We start from the raw sequence: 24,940 nt of genomic DNA on the forward strand, positions 1-24,940 counted from the left end.
TTAACAATTCAAACTATCAAAATTAATAAATACAACAATATTGTAGTCCTGTTAGTCTCCGTCAGTGTTCCCTGAACAACTGGTCAGCAAACTACAATACAGGAAACACAATAATACAACTGAATTAGTATATCATCATTCAATGTGACTGTTTTGTAAGAGAATAAACAAGTGTATGTTCTATTAGAGTTTTAATGTGTATTCATTGTGGTGGCTACAATGACACTACTAATCGGTGCCTAAAACTAATAACATGATTAGATACACAGAAGTTAAACCTATAAGTTTCTCAAGCACATTGCGCCATTAAGTTAAGGCCAATGGATGTATATGACTCTTCCATTGGGATTAACATTTTCAAACAAATCGAGGACATTTATCAAAACCTAATACAAGTAGTTTTCAAAAAAACATAAGAACAATGTGTATAAGTACCTTGAAGGACAAACTGTACAGCAGAAAACAAGCAGTTACTTCACTATACTTAACTATGGTAGGAAATGTTATACTAGTGTCTAATTACACATTACCTGATGAGGTTGGTTATGCCCCAGGCTAACCCCCTTGGGGTTCTCAGTGAACACTGTCACCTCTTTGCCATCCTTGAGGGTTAAATTAACATATGGTACCACAGGAAGTTGACCAAGTGATGCCAACATTGCTCCATCATCTAGTTGTCCTGTTAACACCTCCTAGTAGATATATAATATATGACTATTTTAGGTAGTTACTATAAATAACATTACCTCATCATGTACAAATATGGTAGTCCCTTGTAATTTGGACACATCACAGTTGCTAGGTGACAACTTCTCCAATACTGAACTGTATTCTACTGGACCATGTGCACCTGTGGGTGATCACATGATCACTCTAAATCACATGACCATTTAGTGGATCACAATGATCATTGTATAAACCTTATCCGAAATTATGTCACAGACATAAAATGGCCACTGTAGTGTGGGGACATTCGTAAAATTTGTATGGGCGACTATGGGAAGAAAATTTTTGAACGGCGATATATATCTCAGCCAAGAAGGAAGATATCGAACTCTAACCAGCAGGTATGGTTATAAATTAGCTGAAAGAATAGGAATCTAGCGTTGTTTTGAAAATCAACCGAAAATTGCTTTACGCACTTATTGTAATGTCTTATAGCCATACCTGCTAGTTAGAGTTTGATATCTTCCTTCTTGGCTGAGATATCGCCGTTCAAAATTTTTCTTCCCATGGTCGCCCATACAATTTTACGAATGTCCCCACACTACAGCGGCCATTTTTATGTCTGTGACGTAATTTCGGATAAAACTCATTGTATCATAGATAATAGAGTACATAAAAAGGATAAGAAACGTAAGGAATTTCCGGTTTGATTTCTGTTATGGGTGACTTGGAAAGACAAGACAGTTTGTGCTCAAGCAGTGTTCTAAGCAGTGTAAATAGTTACAGCAAGTATTTAGGCCTTTGTGAGAGATTTTGGCAAGAGAATTCAGACCGTAGATTTTGTAACAAAGCATATCGCATTAACTGTGATTGTTACACGCTGTCATACCTTCACTCATAGTACCTTCATGCCTCGTCCATACTGCTTCTTGTATAGCCGGTTCCACTTTCGAATCTTGTGGTAAGCTAGGCGTGTCACCAACACAGTCTTTTACCCTTGCGTTGTACTGCTAAGTGGTTTAACTTTTGGTAAAAATGGAAGAGACTTAGTCATTTCTTTGAGCAACAGTTCCTGTTTTGCTCTGATATTCCCTCTAGTTCTCTCTGTTAAATGGTAAGAAATAGGTTTATCACAGTTAAAAGGATAGAATATATTTACAAGAAAGTTTTGGAGTTTAAAGTAATTTTGGGCCATTATTTTTTTTCACTTTCAATCTCTTTTAATTTATAACTTCCTTAAAGGTTGGTACCATCCTAGTTCCCTCGATTACTTACTTGAGTTCATTGTAGCAAAGTTTCAGTCGTTGGTTACAAAATTCTGTCATTACAACAATTTGTTTCTCTCTGATACAAGCGCAGCAAGTGTAACGAGTATGTCTGTGATGCAATGCACGGAATTCCAATAGAAATGTACGTATTTTGTGACTTCACGTTATGTTTCCTATCCCTTTCATGTCCTCTATTATCTATGATTGTATACACTATGGTATGAAGGTACAATAGTTCTTGCATGACAACAATATAGAAATGATGTGCATGTAATTTCTACATTTAACTGTGAAGTTAACAAACAACCAATATGATTGGTCAAATGTCTTAACTATTTCTACAGTGTTCCCTTGATTATCCAACCCCCATGGTACCAAAACATACTCAAAGTTCGGATAATCCTTACATACAGAGCTCTGTTAAAATACTCTAATAAAACATTCATCTTAGACAAAATACTCTAATAGAGCAGTCATCATTTCTACTGTTTGGATAACCAAGTACTTGGTTCAGATAAATGGGGAGCACTGTATATAGAGAAAACCTTACAGTACACACAACCGTACATGGTCTAGCCGTTATATTTAATACACATAAGACATTGATGTGTGTAACTCACTGTCTTTGGTTAGTTGATATAGCGAGATCTTCTTGCCATGACAGTTGAACAACACCCCAGCCTGTAAGACAAGTCAGTGTGAGCAACAGTAATGTATCACATGGTAGTGTGGTATGTTGACATTTTCTAGTTCAATAGGTATGTGATCCTAGTTTGGTGATCCTAGTTTGATGATCCTAGTTGGGTGATCCTAGTTGGGTGGGTAGACTGGAGCAATGTCAGTACAAGGAAACATTAATATAGCAATTGGGAATCAAATCTGGAACCTCAGGCCAGTGCTCTAGCCACTTGGCCTCACTGCCTCATACACACACAATACACAACTATAGTCCATACCTCCAGTAGTAACCTCTCATAGCTCAACACATTTTCTCCCACAGGGTTCTCCAGTAACAATGTTCCGGTAGTACCACCACATCTTATACTGGACCCGGGCAACACTGACATGTTGACATAGCGACATCGAGGGGGACCACTACTTGTAGCAGTAGTATGGTATTGTCTCTTTGACACCAACCATAACTTGAGACTGGCTCCCTCCAAACCTTTGATCTGTGGGGGCGAGAGAAATGAATACAGTAGATCTTCTAAACTAAAATGGTTTCAGGAAATGATAAGAAGTGTTCAGGAAATGATATGAAGTGTTCAGATAAGTGAAACATACAGATAGGTTTATATTGTACACAGAGTGTTTAACTGTTCTAACAGAATACACACATACACACACAAATACTCTAATAGAACAGTCGTTTTAATTAGGGTGGGTGTTTACTGTAATATTTTAGTGGATAGATTTCAGGACCAAGACTGTTGGTTGCTACACAGTGGTACGTACATAACATCTGGCAAACTTTATACAAGACACTAGTAGAAACCCGACGTGGCATGTGATGCACAATAAACCTGCACTGTATCATGTATAGGTAGAGAATATGCAAATCTAAGGAAGGGCCAAGGAAAGATGTATACCTTGCCACCCAGGACAATATTGACAACAAAAACAGTCTGGGAATTATTCACACTGTATTGCAAGTACAGATGTTAATGGGTAAAAATATGGTAAACACTTTCCTAGGGTTAACAATGAAACTGTTAACACACGGAGGGTAAACACTCTCCTAAGGGAGGTATGGCTACTAACAAGGTTTCAGGTTAACATATTATGTGTTGGTACTTTGTTGTCAACTGGTGACATTTAATTACCTTTTGTTCATCTTCTGCTATGACATCAGCACCAGGGGCATCACCTGGTGAAATATCACCCTTTGTTGCTGTGGTGATGTAGTCCTTATAGTCACTGATGACATTAGACAGTTCAACAGCTTTCTTCAGGTTTCCCACATATGAGTACACTATACTGGCTTCATCACTAGCCTTCAACCCTGCCTGTGTGGTGGAGAGTGTTGTTATTAAGTGTGCATGTAGTTTGTGTGTAGTGTTGTGTGTGTGAACAAATCCTTTCTCGTCAAAGCGAGTATTTAAAGTAGTACAGTGTATATTTGGCCAAGAATACCTAAGGACAAACTATCATTGAATGATGATGATGGCATTAAAAGTATGAGAGTGTGCGTGCACATGTGATGTTATATGATACATGGCAACCATTATGGTAACACTTACCTTCTTCCTCAGTTTCTGTATCTTGTTCACTACCTCCCTAGCAATTCCTTCTTGTTTCATCTCATCACTTGGAGTACAATTGAGTAACACTAACATCTGTATGTGGAATAGGCTATTATAATACTAGCAGTATCATTATCAAGTGACTGTAACTAGTTGTGTAAACTAGATAGAGCATTAACGTGGCACGTTGTCATAGTCATAATGAACACTTTGGGAATAAAATTACAAGTACCTCTTCCATTGTGTTCTTACTTTGGAGAGTTCCACACTGGTCTAACATGCGCACAGACATACAGACACGCACTACACTACACTACACACACACACACACACACACACACACACACACCCACACACACACCCACACACCTTCCCATCAGAATGTGCTTCATAGTTAGAGGACTGGGAAGTATCAACGGTGTAGAGTAGTTTAATGTCTTCTGTTGTTAGGGTGTGGCCAGCAACTACCATTTCCCCTGATGACTGTAACTCCTTGATGTCATCTTCAGTGAAAGCTATAACAATGTGAAGTGACAAGCCACAATGGTAAACATACTACAGTAAGTAGTCCAAATATGTACACGTGGGTGCTATGAGATAAGAAGCTTCATTGCTATATGAAGTTAACCTACCTAATATAGTCACTATCCAGAGTGACTCATTGGTTACAGTACGTAATTACGTACAACACACTGTGAATTTCAGTAGAAACATCCCAAAGTTGAGACAGAGCTGAACATAACACGCTCAAAGCCTGCAAGTCGTGACCTTTGCTAACCACACACTACTTTAGCTGACGCATAGTGCACCAGCCATTTACTCAAAGGTAATGTAAGTAGTTTAACATAAAGTGTTTTTTTCACTTGGGACTTGTGAGAAGGCTGACGAGTCAAAATCTTGTCACCAAAGGGGCTGGTTTCTAAATAACTGCAAACTATCTGTGATTATAACTAAGGTCTTGATGAAAACATATAAGAAACATACCGTATAGTAAAAAACTTTGACGGTAAAAAAGTTTGGCGAATGCCCGCAGTTTGAAAATTGACGGAAAAAACATTGACGATTGGGTGGCTTTTGTGAAATTACGTAATGGCGTACGACAAGGCACGTGGACTCTCGTAAACTGGTTTGGTCAAACCGGAACCACGTGCTAGTGAAAGCGTGTAGTTTGCTGTAGTCTCCTGCGATGCCAAGATCGTCGTTTCGTTTTTCAGTGGACTCTAGCAGCAGAGGTTATCATGAGTACCAAAGTATATGGCCGAATCCAACCGCATACGATGAACTTTTATGCGAACGAGAACCTGGAAATAGTCACGATACACATGCCGTTGCCATCAAGAAATATATTTCTGGAGTACTTTCGACTGTGGGACACGTTCCTAGGAAGATTTCTAAAGTGAGCTCAATCTTTATAAGGCGTGGTGGCACGATTCAGTGTAGGGTAAATGGGCACCGACGTTATTCAGCTGACCTTGAGCAAGGAGGATTAGAAATTCCTTGTATTTTAACCTACATTATAGATGACCAAAAGGAATGGGCAAAGACACAGGAAACCATCAATGTAAAGTTGGGCATAAAAACTGCAGATTGTGTGGATGATTTAGTTAATTTGGACTTTCTTGCTAATGCCAGTGCTGAGTCAACTGCACCGCCAGTTGCTATGGAATCTATAGATGGGTCTGTATCAATGGTGGATTTAACTGCTCAATGCAGCACTCAAGATCAGGTTGATCAGTCACCACCAAAAAAGAAGCCAAAAAACTTTTGTGAAGAAGACATAATAATGGGCCAAGAACTCTCTGATCTTGAGATCAATCTTTCACAGGAGTTGCTAAAAGCTCAATATCCAAAAGTGAGTGGACTTCAGTCTACACTTTTTCAAGAAAGAAATCAGCTTTTTCCAAATGGTTTTCTCACTAACTGCATCCAAATTGTTCACTGTCAAGCAAGGCATCACTGGGTTACAGCTTCGACTATAAACTGCAAGTTAGGTGAAGTGAAGGTTTTTGATACGTTGTTCAATCACTGTGATCAAGAAACAACTGGAATAATTCACAAACTCTTTGCTACAGCAAATTTTCCAAAGCTCACTATAACAATGGGACGTTGTCAAAAGCAGAAAGGAGGGATGGATTGTGGGCTGTTCTCTATTGCTAATGCTACAGCCTTGGCTTTTGGATTACACCCAAGCAAGCAAAAGTATAAACAGTCGGCAATGAGAATGCACCTAGTCCGCTGTTTTGCTGCAAAACAAATGACTCCATTTTCAGGGCATGCAATTAAATAATGTGGATATATACCCCACTACTTCTCATGCTTTGCTATAAGTGTATGTTATGATTCATTAAATAATTTATTGCATTAATAAAATTATCATTAAAATCAAATACTGGTTGAGTTAAAGTAGAATTCCAGCTTCCCTGAAGCCATTTATAATGATGTCAGGTTTGCTTTTAATGTAGTCATAGCAAGATTTCATCCACCCAGCTCCCAATGGCTTGACTGTGCTAAGTTTTAAATCAACAGGTTCGTGTTTCGACTCTCCTTGCAACTGTGTACATACTTTCTTGGCATACCAGGTCTGAAACTCGTTTCGTAAGTGAGATTTCACTGATTTGTTCACACTCAAATCTAGTGGTTGCAACCTATCGGTGCAGTTTGCTGGAACCAATACAACATTAATGTTATTTTGATCGAGGAGAGTGAGGATTGCATGAGTACACTGGGCTTTGAAATTATCAAAGGTAAGCAATGCTGGATAATCACTAGCAAGCTTTAATTCTTTCCTCTTCTTATGGATGTATGGTAGAATAATGTAGGTAATGTACTTTTTCATCGTGTCCTCATTTGACCAATGATTAGCAGAAAATGTTATGTGCCAATCCGACGGAAAGTCATAATGTGGAAGGCAACGTGTTGTTTTCCCTTGATAAACTAATTGAGGTGGCAAAAACTCTCCACTCATGGAACCTGCAAAAACAGCAGTTAGCTGTCTTTTGTCGTCTTTGCCTACCAATTCAACCCGTTTTGCCCCTTCTTCAGCCATCGTCCAATCTGAAACTGGAACATAATGTATTCCAGTTTGATCAAAATTAATTATAAGCTCCTTAGGAATTTCATCCATTGATACCACTACCTCCATGTCTAAAACGTAGTCTCTCTTGATTTCTTCAAAGTCCTCAACAGAGATTTTAGCTTTTGTTGTAGCCTTCCTCCTCACAAACCCCATTCGCCGTAACAGATACTTTGCCCATCCTTCTGTCAAAGCGATTTGTTGTAATAAGTTGGCATCTTTGTGCATGAGTATACCCTCAGCACTAGCTATAACAACAGCAGTGTTGATAACAAGGCCCTTAGCTCTTAGAACCCCAACATACTCCCTGACCTGTTTATCGAGTTCTTCACCCAGCTTGAGTGGTCGTCCAGTCTTTTTCAGACAGAGTTCTCGTGATTCTTCCTGTTCAGAATCGTCATTCACAGTGCCAACAGATTTATTATTTGCCAAGTCTGCCTTATATTTATTCTTCCACCTCCTAACAGTAGGTTCTTTCAAAGACGCAAATTGATCAGGGTATTTGCTGGCAAAATATCTCATCGAAGCGGTTGTTCCAAACTGTGCCGCTCGCTTTGCGATAGCAAATCTTTGGGCATCACTCACTTTTATGTAGTTACCCCTGCTGGAATCAGCATCACTGGAGGATTTCGTTGACGGCGGAGGTTGTAGCTTAGACGATACCCTTTCATTGGCCGCTTCGATTGCTCCCGGTGGAACTTTGCTGCTTAACGGTCCATGTGGAGCAGGTAGAGCAATATCTTCTGTTTTCTCTTTTGGTAGCGGTTTGAAATATTGAAGGATAGACTTCATCACAATCCGTCAACGTGGCCACTCGATTGTGATCATGTGATAACTAAAAAGAAAAAAAAAATGGCGGTAAAAAACTTTGGCGAATCGAACCTTATTCGCCAAATTCGCCAAAGTTTTTTACCGTCAAAGTTTTTTACTATACGGTAACTCGCTGGTGTTGCAACAACTGTGCTTCAAGAATTGAGACTTTTCCAGTTTTCTCGGTATCCGAGGCAGGAGAATTTGTAACAAACACCACAGGCAAACACTGGCAAAGCTCAACACAAAGAAACCAAAAATGATACCAACGTGTGTACCACACTTTGTCTTGTGTCACTGAACTGCAATGGGCCATGTTGTAACAAACAAAGACATACCTTTGCTGCCAGGTTCCTTGCCAAGGTTCATTAAACTTCATGCAATACGGAGAAATACAGTCCGGTAGTGGACTGGTCTTTAACTACAGCTACAGGCCACAGTGGCTAGTTGCAGGCTACTGCAGATGCTCTGAACAACACAGGCAGTTTGCGGTTATATGGAAACCATCCTTAAAACTTGAATACAAGCAGTCTAGGCATGTTCTATGCGTCGAAAGGTCTCTTTGATGCAGTTTGGCCCTACAATTGAACTGTTTTGATTGATTAACAATTACATCACCTAACATGTTAATAGTGCTTTCCTACGGATCCTCACCATTAATGGCTGCTGATACTTTTTTCAACTCTCCCTTAAGTCTCTTGCCAAGTCGTTCACTGTTCGGTTGTGCCTTCAACTGTACATTGTATGGCTTCTCGTCGGCCTCAACAACTAGTTCTTTGACATTCAACTCCTGCATAGCAACAGTGTGTAACCAAGTGAGTAACCAAGTGTGTAACCATGTGTGTAACCATGTGCGTACAGTATGTGTGACTGACCTCTAATATATAACTCTTTAGTGAGCTCACATGATCTCGGACAGACTGGTCTCTGTGGATCACCACGACTTCTGGAAGAGGATACTACATGAAGTGACAAGAGGAAATAATACAAACCAGTAAAGTGTGATAGACCATTACTTGTGATATAGCTACAGTAGCTGTAGTGTATAAACTCTTATGTGCATATAGTAGATATTATGATTACAATATCATAAAAATATGAAGGTCTGGTTATATGCAATTAAACTACACATGTAGCTGGGATGACCAGTTTCCTGTGTTCAAGCTTGTAGTGTAGTGGAGTAATAGCTAGTACTGAACAATGATATTGTTTTATTGGCCACAACTAAATAAGGATATGCCTTTAATTAAGACTCACAGTAGTGAGGCACGCACCAGTAGAGCAGAATAAGCATTTGCATATACCATGCTGACCATGACATTGCAAGGTCAGCACTTAATGGCTCCTGGCTAACACACACTATCAGTAATCACTGTAGCTGCTCACTGTTTACTCAGACAGTTTACACAACGTCCATTTCACATGAACACCGTGTGTCAACAATGAGTCATATGTTACTCCACATATGGTCATGTACTTTGTAGTGAAAGTTAATTGCATTACACATAATATACCATGCTATACCACAATCATGCAAACACACACTCCTGCACACACAGCACACACTCCTGCACACACAGCACACACTCCTGCACACACAGCACACACTCCTGCACACACAGCACACACTCCTGTACACACAGCACACACTCCTGTACACACAGCACACACTCCTGTACACACAGCACACACTCCTGTACACACAGCACACACTCCTGTACACACAGCACACACTCCTGTACACACAGCACACACTCCTGTACACACAGCACACACTCCTGCACACACTCCTGTACACACAGCACACACTCCTGTACACACAGCACACACTCCTGTACACACAGCATACACTCCTGTACACACAGCACACACTCCTGTACACACAGCACACACTCCTGTACACACTCCTGTACACACAGCACACACTCCTGTACACACAGCACACACTCCTGTACACACAGCACACACTCCTGTACACACAGCATACACTCCTGTACACACAGCACACACTCCTGTACACACAGCACACACTCCTGTACACACAGCATACACACTCCTGCACACACAGCACACACTCCTGTACACACAGCACACACTCCTGTACACACAGCACACACTCCTGTACACACAGCACACACTCCTGTACACACAGCACACACTCCTGTACACACAGCATACACTCCTGTACACACAGCACACACTCCTGTACACACAGCATACACTCCTGTACACACAGCATACACTCCTGTACACACAGCATACACTCTTGTACACACAGCATACACTCCTGTACACACAGCACACACTCCTGTACACACAGCACACACTCCTGTACACACAGCACACACTCCTGTACACACAGCATACACTCCTGTACAGACAGCATACACTCCTGTACACACAGCATACACTCCTGTACACACAGCACACACTCCTGTACACACAGCACACACTCCTGTACACACAGCACACACTCCTGTACACACAACATACACGCATGCACACTCCTGTACACACAGCATACACGCATGCACACTCCTGTACACACAACATACATGCATGCACACTCCTGTACACACAACATACACGCATGCACACTCCTGTACACACAACATACATGCATGCACACTCCTGTACACACAACATACATGCATACACACTCCTGTACACACAACATACATGCATGCACACTCCTGTACACACAACATACATGCATGCACACTCCTGCACACACAGCACACACCTGTACACACAGCACACACTCCTGCACACACAGCACACACTCCTGTACACACAGCACACACTCCTGTACACACAGCACACACTCCTGTACACACAGCACACACTCCTGCACACACAGCACACACTCCTGCACACACAGCACACACTCCTGTACACACAGCACACACTCCTGCACACACAGCACACACTCCTGTACACACAGCACACACTCCTGCACACACAGCACACACTCCTGTACACACAGCATACACTCCTGTACACACAGCATACACACTCATGCACACACAGCACACACTCCTGTACACACAGCATACACTCCTGTACACACAGCATACACTCTTGTACACACAGCATACACTCCTGTACACACAGCACACACTCCTGTACACACAGCATACACTCCTGTACACACAGCATACACTCCTGTACACACAGCATACACTCCTGTACACACTCCTGTACACACAGCACACACTCCTGTACACACAGCACACACTCCTGTACACACAGCACACACTCCTGTACACACAGCACACACTCCTGTACACACAGCACACACTCCTGTACACACAGCACACACTCCTGTACACACAGCACACACTCCTGTACACACAGCACACACTCCTGTACACACAGCACACACTCCTGTACACACAGCACACACTCCTGTACACACAGCACACACTCCTGTACACACAGCACACACTCCTGTATACACAGCATACACACTCCTGCACACACAGCACACACTCCTGTACACACAGCACACACTCCTGTACACACAGCACACACTCCTGTACACACAGCACACACTCCTGAACACACAGCACACACTCCTGCACACACAGCACACACTCCTGTACACACAGCACACACTCCTGTACACACAGCACACACTCCTGTACACACAGCACACACTCCTGTACACACAGCACACACTCCTGTACACACAGCACACACTCCTGTACACACAGCACACACTCCTGTACACACAGCACACACTCCTGTACACACAGCACACACTCCTGTACACACAGCACACACTCCTGTACACACAGCACACACTCCTGTACACACAGCACACACTCCTGTACACACAGCACACACTCCTGTACACACAGCACACACTCCTGTACACACAGCACACACTCCTGTACACACAGCACACACTCCTGTACACACAGCACACACTCCTGTACACACAGCACACACTCCTGTACACACAGCACACACTCCTGTACACACAGCACACACTCCTGTACACACAGCACACACTCCTGTACACACAGCACACACTCCTGTACACACAGCATACACACTCCTGCACACACAGCACACACTCCTGTACACACAGCACACACTCCTGTACACACAGCACACACTCCTGTACACACAGCACACACTCCTGTACACACAGCACACACTCCTGAACACACAGCACACACTCCTGCACACACAGCACACACTTCTGTACACACAGCACACACTCCTGTACACACAGCACACACTCCTGTACACACAGCACACACTCCTGTACACACAGCACACACTCCTGTACACACAGCACACACTCCTGCACACACAGCACACACTCCTGTACACACAGCACACACTCCTGCACACACGGCACACACTCCTGCACACACGGCACACACTCCTGTACACACAGCACACACTCCTGCACACACAACACACACTCCTGTACACACAGCATACACTCCTGTACACACAGCATACACACTCATGCACACACAGCACACACACTCCTGTACACACAGCACACACTCCTGTACACACAGCATACACTCCTGTACACACAGCACACACTCCTGTACACACAGCACACACTCCTGTACACACAGCACACACTCCTGTACACACAGCACACACTCCTGTACACACAGCACACACTCCTGTACACACAGCACACACTCCTGTACACACAGCACACACTCCTGTACACACAGCACACACTCCTGTACACACAGCACACACTCCTGTACACACAGCACACACTCCTGTACACACAGCACACACTCCTGTACACACAGCACACACTCCTGTACACACAGCATACACTCCTGTACACACAGCACACACTCCTGTACACACAGCATACACACTCCTGCACACACAGCACACACTCCTGTACACACAGCACACACTCCTGTACACACAGCACACACTCCTGTACACACAGCATACACTCCTGTACACACAGCACACACTCCTGTACACACAGCATACACTCCTGTACACACAGCACACACTCCTGTACACACAGCATACACTCCTGTACACACAGCATACACTCCTGTACACACAGCATACACTCCTGTACACACAGCATACACTCCTGTACACACAGCATACACTCCTGTACACACAGCATACACTCCTGTACACACAGCATACACTCTTGTACATACAGCATACACTCCTGTACACACAGCACACACTCCTGTACACACAGCACACACTCCTGTATACACAGCATACACTCCTGTACAGACAGCATACACGCATGCACACTCCTGTACACACAGCATACATGCATGCACACTCCTGTACAGACAGCATACACGCATGCACACTCCTGTACACACAGCATACACGCATGCACACTCCTGTACACACAACATACACGCATGCACACTCCTGTACACACAACATACATGCATGCACACTCCTGTACACACAACATACATGCATACACACTCCTGTACACACAGCATACACACTCCTGTACACACAACATACACGCATGCACACTCCTGTACACACAACATACATGCATGCACACTCCTGTACACACAACATACATGCATACACACTCCTGTACACACAACATACATGCATGCACACTCCTGTACACACAACATACATGCATGCACACTCCCGCACACGCACACCCATACACACACAATGCTATGAGGGGTGTACACATAAAACACAACTATCCTTACCTTAACAGGTAACACCTTCCTATCCCTGATCACCCTTCCTAGTTCAATCACAACCTGCATACTGGCCATTGATTGTTCTATCTCTATATCAACCACTGCCATACTGTAAGAGTACAAGTCACCTAGCAACAACCATAGAGATCATGTGATCACTCACTTAGCCCGAGGCATCATCAGATAATGGATACTGGCATTACCACTATTCTGACTGGCTACCAACAATTGTCTCAGATTCTGATACATCAGCTCCGTGAGGAATGGAGTGAACGGTGCCTGTAGTAGTGACAGTATATTACAAGAGGTATGTGTTAGTCATATTCTGTTAGTCATATTCTGTCACTGTATCTCTTTGTTATGGGACAGTTTGGGATCTAAAACTTTCAAAGAAAACTGTAATCAGTTTAACCTACTGGGACCAACATCATCATTCCTAATATGGTCTACTGTATCATTTTAAGAGAGGTATTGTAGGTATAATCAGTTACTACACATTATGGTCCCATTGAGTTGTATGCTTTTAGTAGAGTATTAAACTGAGCTGTTGTATACAGTATTTGATCAAGTTGTCCTTTCCAGGACACTTTTTTTGTACCAGTGTTTGCATTTTAATTGCATAAACACACACACCCAACATTAGTTCAGATAGCGAAACCTCTGTTGTTGTTGGTTACACACACACACACACACACACACACACACACACACACACACACACACACACACACACACACACACACACACACACACACACACACACACACACACACACACACACACACACACACACACACACACACACACACACACACACACACACACACACACACACACACACACACACACACACACACACACACACACACACACACACACCACACACACTCACCATCATTCTACACATGGTGTAGAGCACGTCATACAGTGTATGTAGTGACTGTAGACACTCCTCCTGGCCTGTCTCTCCCTACCGGGGAGGGGATGAAGAGAACACACTTAGTGAAACATTAGTTAATGGACTCAGTAACACACCTTGATCCTTCGCCTGTTAAACCTGACATACCAGTTTGTCAACTGGTCAATGAAACGAACTAAACGTGGCACAACAGTGTACAGCCTGTAACCTAGAGGAGAGTGACATGGATATCACCAGTATACACATGTAACTCAAGAGCTACACACTAAATACAATTAGATTTTTATTGCCAAATTGTATTTCAAGAGATGAGGTCTTGATACACTTGATATCTTGTGCAGTATCTTACCTCAGAAATTATTTTACTCAACACTTGGACATGATGACTGAAGAATCATACTTGGAGACAAAGGCAAGGCATCTATATACCCAAGACAATCTTGTACAGTGAAGTCAGTGGTCCAAGATTATTAAACAACGTCCATGTGCAACATCTCATAATTATACTACCCTCAAAACCAAATCTATCTCACCACCAATTCTAAATTGATGATCTCCTTTGTAGCTGAGCCTGAAGCCTCAAATAATGCCATTGGTAATCTAATCAACATCTTCACCAACATCTACAGCAAAACTTGGTGCAGGATGCAGTTAGCTGGTTAACAAGTTGACCTAAAATTAATGAGTATGCAACCTAGTGGGCCGGACAGCAGCCACTTCACTACAAAACATAGTAAAACTGACTATTGTAATAGGTACATGATGACAAGTTTCACTACAGTAAATAAGCTGTTAAAGGTACAGCAGTCAATAAAAGACATCCTCCTCCAGTGTCTTCTGAGTCCGGTAGGGGGGAGGGGAAGGGGTATGGTCATTGAGTCAGAAACAACATTTTATAGGCATGGGTAAACTTTTTATGACTATCATCACCACTATTGCAGTTGCTGGGTCAAATATGCTATGATTCTTTCCTGGGGCCATCTTGTACTTGTACTGACTGGAACTAGTAACTTCTATGCTGACAAACCCATTGGCAACAACAGTGAATACAGACATCTTGCTTGCAAATCCCAATAAGTTTATGGAAATACAGCTCAATGATCCACAAGTTGCTACTCTTAAGAGGTACTTTGGTTCCACCCAAAGTACTAGCTCCCAGATAGTCACAATGCTGAACATAGCATCAGTATTGGAAACCGTTACAGAATAATGTGGCATGTGTCACAACAGATAATACTACAAGTATTGCCTGGAATGTTATAGCAAGATGGTCACTTACTTCCACTTCATGGGCTAATGATACTAGAGGTAAAGCACTAAGCCCCCCTAAGCCCCCCTGGTTTACTATCCCATAGCCTTTATCAAGAAGCTGCAAACCTCACTCAGCACTTACATATGATTGAAGGAATGTAAAGAGCCATCCGTCTATGTGACCATCAAAGACAGGGTGTATGCAGCCTTTCTGTCGGGTCACTAGTCAAGCTCCTGTAGAGAATATGTGACTCTTTCTGCTTATCTTCGTTTCAGAAGACTACAGAACAGAGTTTCATATAAATGTAAAATTAATTTGATAACATGTTCTAAGTGTAACACAGAAACTAGTGACAAGAAAGCTGCTGGCTCAGGCACTGGCCCACTACACAAGAAAAGATGAGTGATCTTAGGGCCAATGTATGATAACAGATACAAGTATATGGTACATCTACTACTGCTGTCTGCAGAGGTGTTGCCATGGAGCTGTCCAGTGAGATAGTTGCCATTTTGATAAGGTAACAACCACTTGGCATTGTTTTCCCTCTCTACTATTATTAACTCTTGCTTATACTACTGTTCTAAAAGGGTCAGTCTTTAAATTGAAACTCTCGTCATTTGGAGACAAACAGTGAATGGCTAAATCTCATAGAACTATACAATTGTGGGCAGCCAATGTACACTCATGTGATCATGTGATTAATGTATTGCACAACCACGTCCACAGGAATGGAGGACTCAATTACTAACACAATGAAATACTTACAATATGTGTGTATTCCAAGAAAATAGTTATTTGGATGTTATGCTAGGAACAGTTTTATCTCCATACAGTGCGTGTAGGTGTATATACGTGTGTTGGGGTTTGTCTCCTAAGAGTAGTAGGGTGGTTAGAAATAGTGGCAGAAAGAGTATGTATGTGTGCTGCAATAGTAAAGCCATTCCTTGAGCCACTATTGGGGCTCCTTTCAAAAGCCTTATTTCCTCACTATTCACTATGTCATATGACAAGGACAGAGACACTAGACAATGCTGACTGTCTGTCAAACTTACACAGCAAGACGAACTGCCAAGATGCTATGGACTAAACTCCAAACATCCTAAATTGTCCAGATACACTTGTACATTACCATACACTTTATATATAACTGGTACCATAGATACTATACTAATAACACGGGATTGGAAGCTCTGTTTTGCACGACGGCACTTCTCGTTGTACCGGAAGTAATTAATTTGATGGTTGCGTCATGTCATTAGTTATGTTGCTATCTTGGTTGCTATGCTCTATTATCACAGGATGGGATTTGAGTCTTGTTCCACGAGCTTAAACTGGTCCGTACAAAACAAAGAACTGTAATTGGTTACTGTAATTGGTTACACGAATCATTTAGCTTCGCCATAATTTTAGCAATTGTCTGGAGGACGCTTAGAAATACCCGAAACAGGTACACAAACTATCTCACTTGTCATTTGGTTAACACTAAAAATCTTCTGGAAAAAGTGTTGAATTGTACCAACGTGCGGCACAAGCCCATTGGAATTGTCTGTACTTTAATACAATTCCATTAGTTTTCACTGTATGTCTTCAAAGACTTGGCAAAGAGTACAGAATACGGTTTCATAGTGTTCCCCAATTTACGTAGTGCTACAAGACAATTTGAGCTTAATTGCACAGAAATACTAGCTCATATATCATCTTATACACTTACCTTGGTTCTTCACTACCCTTAGCTAAGTTGGTATCGAAATAACCAGACTTTTGTAGCCTTTACCAACCGAAAGGAAAGTCTGCGAAACTATGAGGAGTGCTTATTTGGAATGTACACGCTATATTGAGCCCGCAAACGGAGCTTCCAATCCCGTGTTATTAGTATGGTATCCATGCTTGTACACACTTACGGTCCATTTCTTCATGAACAAAAGACAACAAGCTCTGAGTGAAGGACACTATCCACTTGTCCATCAGATTAGTACTAGTATAGGTCAGTGTATCATCATGTTTAAATGATATTCCTTCCTCCTGGTAATTAGAAAACAATGATAGGTACATGTGTAATGTAGCACAGGAAACATTTACGTACATCTGCATTGCTGGATTTAAATAAATAATTGATGCAACATACACACATACGTATGAATAACTCCAAGACAATGGTGACCACTTTTGGTATAATGGGATTCCACTTTTTTTACTATAATACACAACAATGCTTTGCCATGGATATGACTTAAATTACTGGCACCAAAATCTTTGCCTTTTCATACAGGTCAAAATTTTGACTTGTTGAGGTCATTATCATTAGAGAGATTTCGATAGATTACACTGTATATAGGATGACACCAACATGATCCAGACAATATTTAGTTAAGGTCCCAATATCCCTTAGTAGGACACCTTGATAATCAGGTCACTTGGCCCCAAGGAGGTGGAGGGTGAAGTATCCAGGTCCCACCAACACAAGACCACACCCACTATACTCACAGTTTCTAATCTCTGTACATTCTGCACAAGGAAGCGATAAGCATTGTACCATGGGAGGAACACATCCTTCACTACGTCACGAACACCATCCTCCTTGAATTTGAGCACCTCTGCCCTGACCACCGGCGAGTTGATCAAATATAACCTGTATGATCAGCATAACAGGATTAATGTGTATAGCGTAACAGTATGACAGCACCAACAGTATTAAGCTCACTCTTAGCCCCTGCCAACCTTAGAGCATCAGCTCCATACTTGTTCACCACCTCCACAGGATCAGGATAATTCTTCAACCTTTTGCTCATCTTCTGACCATCTCTATGATGATGTCACATGATGTAATTACATTACATGATGACATCACTACACCTACTCACTTAGCTAGTACTAATCCATTCACAATCAGGTTCTTATAGGGAGGTTTGTTGAATAGTGCTGTGGAGATCACCAGAAGTGTGTAGAACCTACAACATTAACAATAGGATAGACAGACATACAAATTGTACCAAATTGTCAATGTTGAACCTCATTGTACGTCATATGCTGCTATAACAGATAATGTACACAACAAATACCTACAGTTTTGTTGTAGAAAAAATTTCACAGCCACAGGCACAACATAACAACATAATACTGTAAAATACGTTTACTTAATACAAAGTAGGGAATGTATTCAAGAGCATATAATCTTTGTACACCAGTTACACACTTACCATCCTCTTGTTTGGTCAATCCCTTCAGCAATGAAGTCAGCCGGGAAGGTAGCCTCAAATTGTTTTTTGTTCTCAAATGGATAGTGGCTCTGAGCATACGGCATGCTGTGAAACCATACAAGTGATCACATGATAATAACACAGGGGAAATCACCTTCCACTCTCAAACCAACAATCAAACACTTCACTGATCCGATGTAGGGTAGTTCCCGGTCTAGTCTTGGAGGGAATTGTTATGGGGTCCACACTGTGTAGCGTGTGGTGTACAGGACTGACACACAGAGATGGACCGGCTCACTTCTCACGATGCAGATCAGTCACTTTGACTCCTGACAATTCTTCTAACTCAGCAATTGATCCCACACACACCACCTAACAACAGGGATGTATTACGTAATGGCTATGCACTAAACAGAAATGGAAACTAGTAAATTAGTTGAAAGACAAGCTTGCAGTATTACATATATCGGATTGAAAAATATTATTCAATATCGGTTATCAGCAAAATCTCATATGGATGCATATCTACAGTATACAGCTCTGTATTGTTGTAAAAGACATGTGCTGGAAAATTTCTCTCAGTTTAACCAGTTGTGATTGACCAAATTTATCTCTACAAATCTTTCTTTCCAAGCTATAATCTCAAATATTTAAAACTGGGCATTTCTCAATACTAAATATGTGGCAAGACCAGTTTTTCTACAATTATCTGAACCTTAATAGTTGCAGTGTCATACCTCCTGGAGATCATCTGATACCCACAATGGGATGGGAGTTCCCCAGTATCGGTTACGAGAGATGGCCCAATCACAAGCATCCTTCAGCCAGTTATGAAACCTCTTGTCCTTAACAAACTCTGGTACCCTGAGGGGTAGAATAACAATTATTATTATTATGTATGTATACATGTTACTGCAACATAAACATATTTACCAATAACATTTCTGATTATTCTTCAACAGTTTATCAACAATACTCTCAACTCTCACAAACCAGCTGGGGACAGCTTTGTAGATGAGGGGGGTTTCCGACCTGTAAGGGACTGTCCTATTGATATCAACCACACCCTCTACTCACCTCCAGCAGAATGGGTAGCTGTGCTTCATTGTGCTTTGGTGAACAAGACGGCCATTTTGTTTGAGTACCTTCATGATCCCTTTATCTGCTGACTAGTGTACAATAAGATTATGAAATACTACAAATACAGTATGTTTTCAGGAAAATACATCTAGCATACCTTGACATATTGTCCCATAAAGTCAGTCACTTGACTAGTGAAGCAGCCAGTCTCATCTACAGGACACACTACCTGCTCATCTTTCCTGATCACCCCATAATGTGTACATACCCTGAAGTCATCCTATAGTGTGTGTGATGTCATGTGACCTCATTGATGAGATCATCTTACCTCACCAAACCCAGGTGCTTGATGGACCACACCAGTACCGCTATCAGATGTGACGTAAGTATCACACAGGATACGGAATGCTCCCTGATCACCACCTGACTGCTTCATCTGTAAGGGAGAATAAGAATTTGGTACGTATAACAGCTTTTGCATCCTCTACAGCTCACATGGGCAAAATAAGAGAACAATGGTTGATACTTCTTGTTCAGTAGGGAAATCCCTTTGAACCTGTGAAGAGATCATATCATCACTACAACTAATCCAGCTTATCAAACCTTTCCAATATAGCATACTCCTCAGGATTCTTGAACAATGCCTCCAACCGGTCCTCCAACATGATGTAAATACTGTTGTTTGATTGGTCTAAAAAAGCCTTAATTCACACACATAACCTATAATATGTACATGTATACAAGATTTAAACGTTCAAGTAAACCAAGACTCTGCTCTGGATACATTGTGACAAACTTAATCCTTAAACCTGTTTAATTAACAAGGATTAAAATAATACTTAGAATTCTACATAAATGATAAGGTCAAAACTAGCCGTGTAAATAAAATTTTCGGTAAGGAAACACACAAATTCTGTGCACACATACTTTTATAAAATGGTTCATAAGTCAATGGTGGTTTGCTCCTATCACTTCTGTTTGAGTCGCTGTTAAATTTTCTATCAAGCCATATATGTCACGTGAGTAAACCCACAATTGAAATTAAATACGTCGCAAGAGCTTTGAAACACGGAGACATGATTCACTGTTATTCATCACTTCATAACAAGTAAGCCACTGTAGTTACAATGTTCATTTAACCTTCTCCAAGGAGCCCAGTGAACAGACTTTTGATCAATGTGTAGTTGTAGGTTACAAAAATTAAGTTACCCCACCTAGTGTCACCACGCATGCTTATACCGTGTAAACATGCATTCCCAAAAAGATCTCTGCGGGTTTACGGGTTAAAGCAGTCTTTATTAGTGAGGGGTCTAAATAGGACTATGAACAAGTGTTCTGATTATCAACGTGTTCACATTTTAGGATGTTGTTTTTGATGCAGTTCCATTGTAAGCAATAACAATGATGCAATGCCCAACCATTTAGACCCAAATAGTACTCAAATTTAAGTCTCACCTTTAACCTTAACATAGGTGAAGTCAGGGTGTACGCAGAGAGCTAGATTGCTAGGTAACGTCCAAGGAGTAGTGGTCCATGCTATCACACTAACATTAGGATCATCATCAAGTGGAAAATTGACTATCACTGGAAAAATAAGTACCACTAAAATAAATTATTGCACATGAAACATTGCTAACCAATACAAAAAAAAAACACCTAAACATTTCCTACTATACAAGCACCTCCTTATATATACATAAGCACCTACCAGCAGGATCCACAGCATCCTTGTAATTCTGACCAGACTCAAAGTTGGATAATGGTGTGTTACATCCGGTAGAGTAGGGCATCACCTGATCCAACAACTACTTCATCACTGATATATTAAAATATGCCCCTCACCTTGTAACCACGGTAAACCAGTCCTTTGTCATAAAGCTGCTTGAACACCCACCTGTATTATCACCATGGTAACCAATGTTAATAATTCAACCACATACCATATAGACTCCATAAACCATGGATACAACGTCTTGTAATCATTATCAAAGTCTATCCAGCGTCCCAACCTTGTAACTATCTCCTGTAACCAGAATATAAGAGTGTCCTTAAACATAAGCACCCAACCCTCTCAGTGCTAGAAATAGCTACATAGGTCAGCCATTATTAAGATATTGCTCATATGACGCTAATCATAGTAAATTTCCCAACTACAATGGGTTTTGGTCACACACAATGGTTAACAGAGGTTGATTTTGTTAATCCTAGCACTGAGCTGGTTGCCCTCTTATCACAAACCTTCCATTCAGTAGAATATCTCATTACAATCTTCCTACATTCCTTGTTATACTCTCCTATACCCATCGCCTTCACATCTTCTGGGCCCTGTAACATAACAATGTATGGTAATGATATGTAGTGTACTAACATACTGTCACATCATACATGAAGGTGGTCCCTTGTCAAAGATAACCCAGCAAGATCAACTACCGATATAATAGTAAGTATTATAAGCTTAAGGTCACTGCAGTTGGTAAACTTTGCTGTTACTGGCTCTCCTTTATTTTTCAGATCACCTATACAAGTAGCCAACTGCCAAGTTGGTCAAATTAATGATGGCACAGTAATTTACCCAAAGGAACAGATGAAGTGGTCTGGGATGACTGATTATAGCAATATAGTCCACATAACAGGCTCTAGCTAGTGTGATACAGACATCATGATCAACCAATAGTAGTTCAGATCAGTATATATCTTAACTAAGTGTCTGGATTATGTAGGTGTCCTCAAGTGTCCACATTAACAGGTTTATATACCATGCTACTCACCTTTATACCGAGGGTTTTATCAATCTCATATTCTACTGGTAGCCCATGACAATCCCACCCAAACCTTCTCTCAACATGATGTCCTGTCTGGTGGGCATACCGTGTCACTGTGTCCTACACATGTGGGGTAGGGATAACACACAGCAGATATGTCTTACACTATTAGGACTACACACACCTTAATAGTTCCTGCTAGTATATGACCATAGTGAGGTAAACCTGTTGCAAATGGCGGTCCGTCGTAGAAGGTGTACCTACACAAGGGGTTCGCGGTGTATTCTAATACATTCGTGCACGATCACAACTTGTCATAAGGTTTTTTACAGACTAAATCAGACAGCTACACTAACATACAACTCTTATATTACCTAGGACGGTCTTTGGACTGCTTTAAGCTGGTCTGGAATGCGTCCAATTCTTTCCAGAGTTTCAACGTCTTTTCTTCTTCTTTAGGAAAGTTTATCTGGTCGGGCACATATGAAGACATTTTTCGCTTGACTAGTTGACCGAAACAGACACGCCAGTAAGGTAGTACGGTGAATCTACGCATGCGTACAACTGCATGTGGGGGGACGGGGACTTGCACGACGCTGACGTCAGCATCTACCTGGTCAGCGCCTTCTAGTGAACAAGACAGGAGGCATCAGTGAGTTGTTTGCTAATTGTTTGGTTAGGGGGTGTTTAAGGGTATATTGTGACTTTTCGGATTCCTTGTTTCGATCTTCTGCCCACCAGCGCGTATGGCATGTATGGTCCCCCGTATATCCAAACCACTTTTTTGTATGGGGACGGGAAAAGAGATAAGGTAAGTGCGGGTAATTCCGGACAGAGGCTAATTCCGGACACTTAGATCGTTCTCAACAATGGTAGAATCCCTTGGCCTATAATTTGGTATGCTAATGCAGTGTCCTATGGCCTATCTACAAACCCAAATTGAAGCGAATCCGTTATTCCACCTTGAAGTTTGACACGTATTTGTAGCAAAATCACAGGTAGTTTTGTTCAAAAACTTTGAAAATGTTTATTTAACCAGGCAGCCCAAGCTCCTATTTTCGATTTTCAAAGATTTATATGAAGATCATACTCTCGGCTAATTGCATACTAAAAATCATAAGAATCCATGCAGCACAGGCGGAGTGGCAGTCGATTTTTCAGCAGCTGCTCGGTTGAAATACAAAGAAAATATTCTCGAATTACATAAACTTTTAAAAATACTCACTGCTGCTTTCTCCCAAAAGGTATGGACTTTCTACTTGGTTTATAAGCTGCAGATGAGTTGTACTTTAGTCTCCATATTTCAAAGAGGATTGTTATAACCTGTGGAAGGCGCTAATTGCTTGTTATTCGAAGTGTCCGGAATTAGCCGCATGCTGCATTTTTACACGCTGTTAAAGTTTGGCTCATAACTCCTCAGCAGTTGATTGTATCAAAACGAAATTTGTACTGCAGATGCACCATGAGATAGGCTTTAAAATGATTCCTAGAGGTTATCTTAACTCGTTGTGAGTGCAGTGTTAGAGCGATTTTACTAAAGAGTGTCCGGAATTACCCTCATTTACCTTAGTCACTTCCATACTACCAGTTGATAACAAGTCCTTAAAAACTGGTGTATTTCCTAGTGATTGGAAACGTTGTAATGTAAGCCCATTTCAGTGGTTAGTCCGATTAATTGTTGCCGAGCTCGATTGTTGCAAAGTTGTTGGAGAAAGTTTTAGCTCTACAGTACACAGAGCATTATACAGATAATTCCCTAACCACGGGTAATATCGGATATGTATACCCAAAAATTCGTTTGATCTGCCCACACCGCAGTGTTACATAGCTATTTGTATAATCTGTAAAACTAGATATCCGTTATTCCAGATTCCACATTTCCAAAGTGTAATGATCCATTCAAATTCTCCGTAAAACTCAAAATTTAGCTCCTTTATCAAGATAGTAAATAGTGTTCCATTATGAATA

The 24,940-nt window shown here is 41.4% G+C and overlaps 1 protein-coding gene and 1 long non-coding RNA gene across 9 annotated transcripts in view; one reads left to right on the forward strand and one right to left on the reverse strand.

Annotated features, from left to right (window-relative positions):
• LOC136252540 (isoleucine--tRNA ligase, cytoplasmic-like) lies at positions 1–23,584 on the reverse strand. Of its 3 annotated transcripts, XM_066045013.1 has the most exons (36): positions 23,347–23,584; positions 23,157–23,232; positions 22,979–23,092; positions 22,449–22,535; positions 22,151–22,233; positions 22,053–22,104; positions 21,919–22,003; positions 21,666–21,794; positions 20,814–20,901; positions 20,706–20,766; positions 20,539–20,646; positions 20,368–20,490; positions 20,208–20,299; positions 20,064–20,162; positions 19,868–19,994; positions 19,429–19,502; positions 19,285–19,377; positions 19,131–19,235; positions 18,795–18,881; positions 18,652–18,735; positions 18,418–18,562; positions 17,835–17,955; positions 14,798–14,889; positions 14,655–14,732; positions 13,926–14,041; positions 13,769–13,871; positions 8,936–9,019; positions 8,715–8,850; positions 4,547–4,692; positions 4,175–4,270; positions 3,758–3,940; positions 2,891–3,106; positions 2,555–2,615; positions 747–850; positions 531–692; positions 1–91 (listed from the first exon to the last, which is right to left on the reverse strand). In XM_066045013.1, exons 1-36 carry the CDS (start codon positions 23,526–23,528, stop codon positions 62–64), a joined length of 3,822 nt encoding a protein of 1,273 aa, XP_065901085.1. In that variant the 5' UTR covers positions 23,529–23,584; the 3' UTR covers positions 1–61. The 3 variants fall into 3 exon arrangements, with proteins under 3 accessions (XP_065901085.1, XP_065901086.1, XP_065901087.1); XM_066045014.1 differs by lacking the exon at positions 21,666–21,794; XM_066045015.1 differs by lacking the exons at positions 22,979–23,092; positions 23,157–23,232 and having other exon boundaries at positions 23,347–23,580.
• The window catches only part of LOC136252546 (uncharacterized), a 9,624-nt gene continuing 8,157 nt past the window's right edge, over positions 23,474–24,940 (forward strand). For all 6 annotated transcript variants that reach the window (XR_010699617.1, XR_010699621.1, XR_010699619.1 and 3 more), the window contains exon 1: positions 23,474–23,624. This is a non-coding gene — a long non-coding RNA (uncharacterized lncRNA). The remainder of the gene's footprint in view (positions 23,625–24,940) is intronic.

Source organism: Dysidea avara, chromosome 4 (genome assembly GCF_963678975.1).
Source record: "Dysidea avara chromosome 4, odDysAvar1.4, whole genome shotgun sequence".
In the NCBI taxonomy this organism is placed as follows: Eukaryota; Metazoa; Porifera; class Demospongiae; order Dictyoceratida; family Dysideidae; genus Dysidea; species Dysidea avara.

Coding starts and splice junctions, on each gene's coding strand:
- LOC136252540 (XM_066045013.1), bottom strand. CDS start 23,528: ATGCGTAGATTCACCGTACTACCTTACTGGCGTGTCTGTTTCGGTCAA. Junction 22,004..22,052: donor TGGTTTACCGTGGTTACAAG/GTGAGGGGCATA, acceptor TTGTTGGATCAG/GTGATGCCCTACTCTACCGG. Junction 18,736..18,794: donor AATGGATTAGTACTAGCTAA/GTGAGTAGGTGT, acceptor ACATCATCATAG/AGATGGTCAGAAGATGAGCA.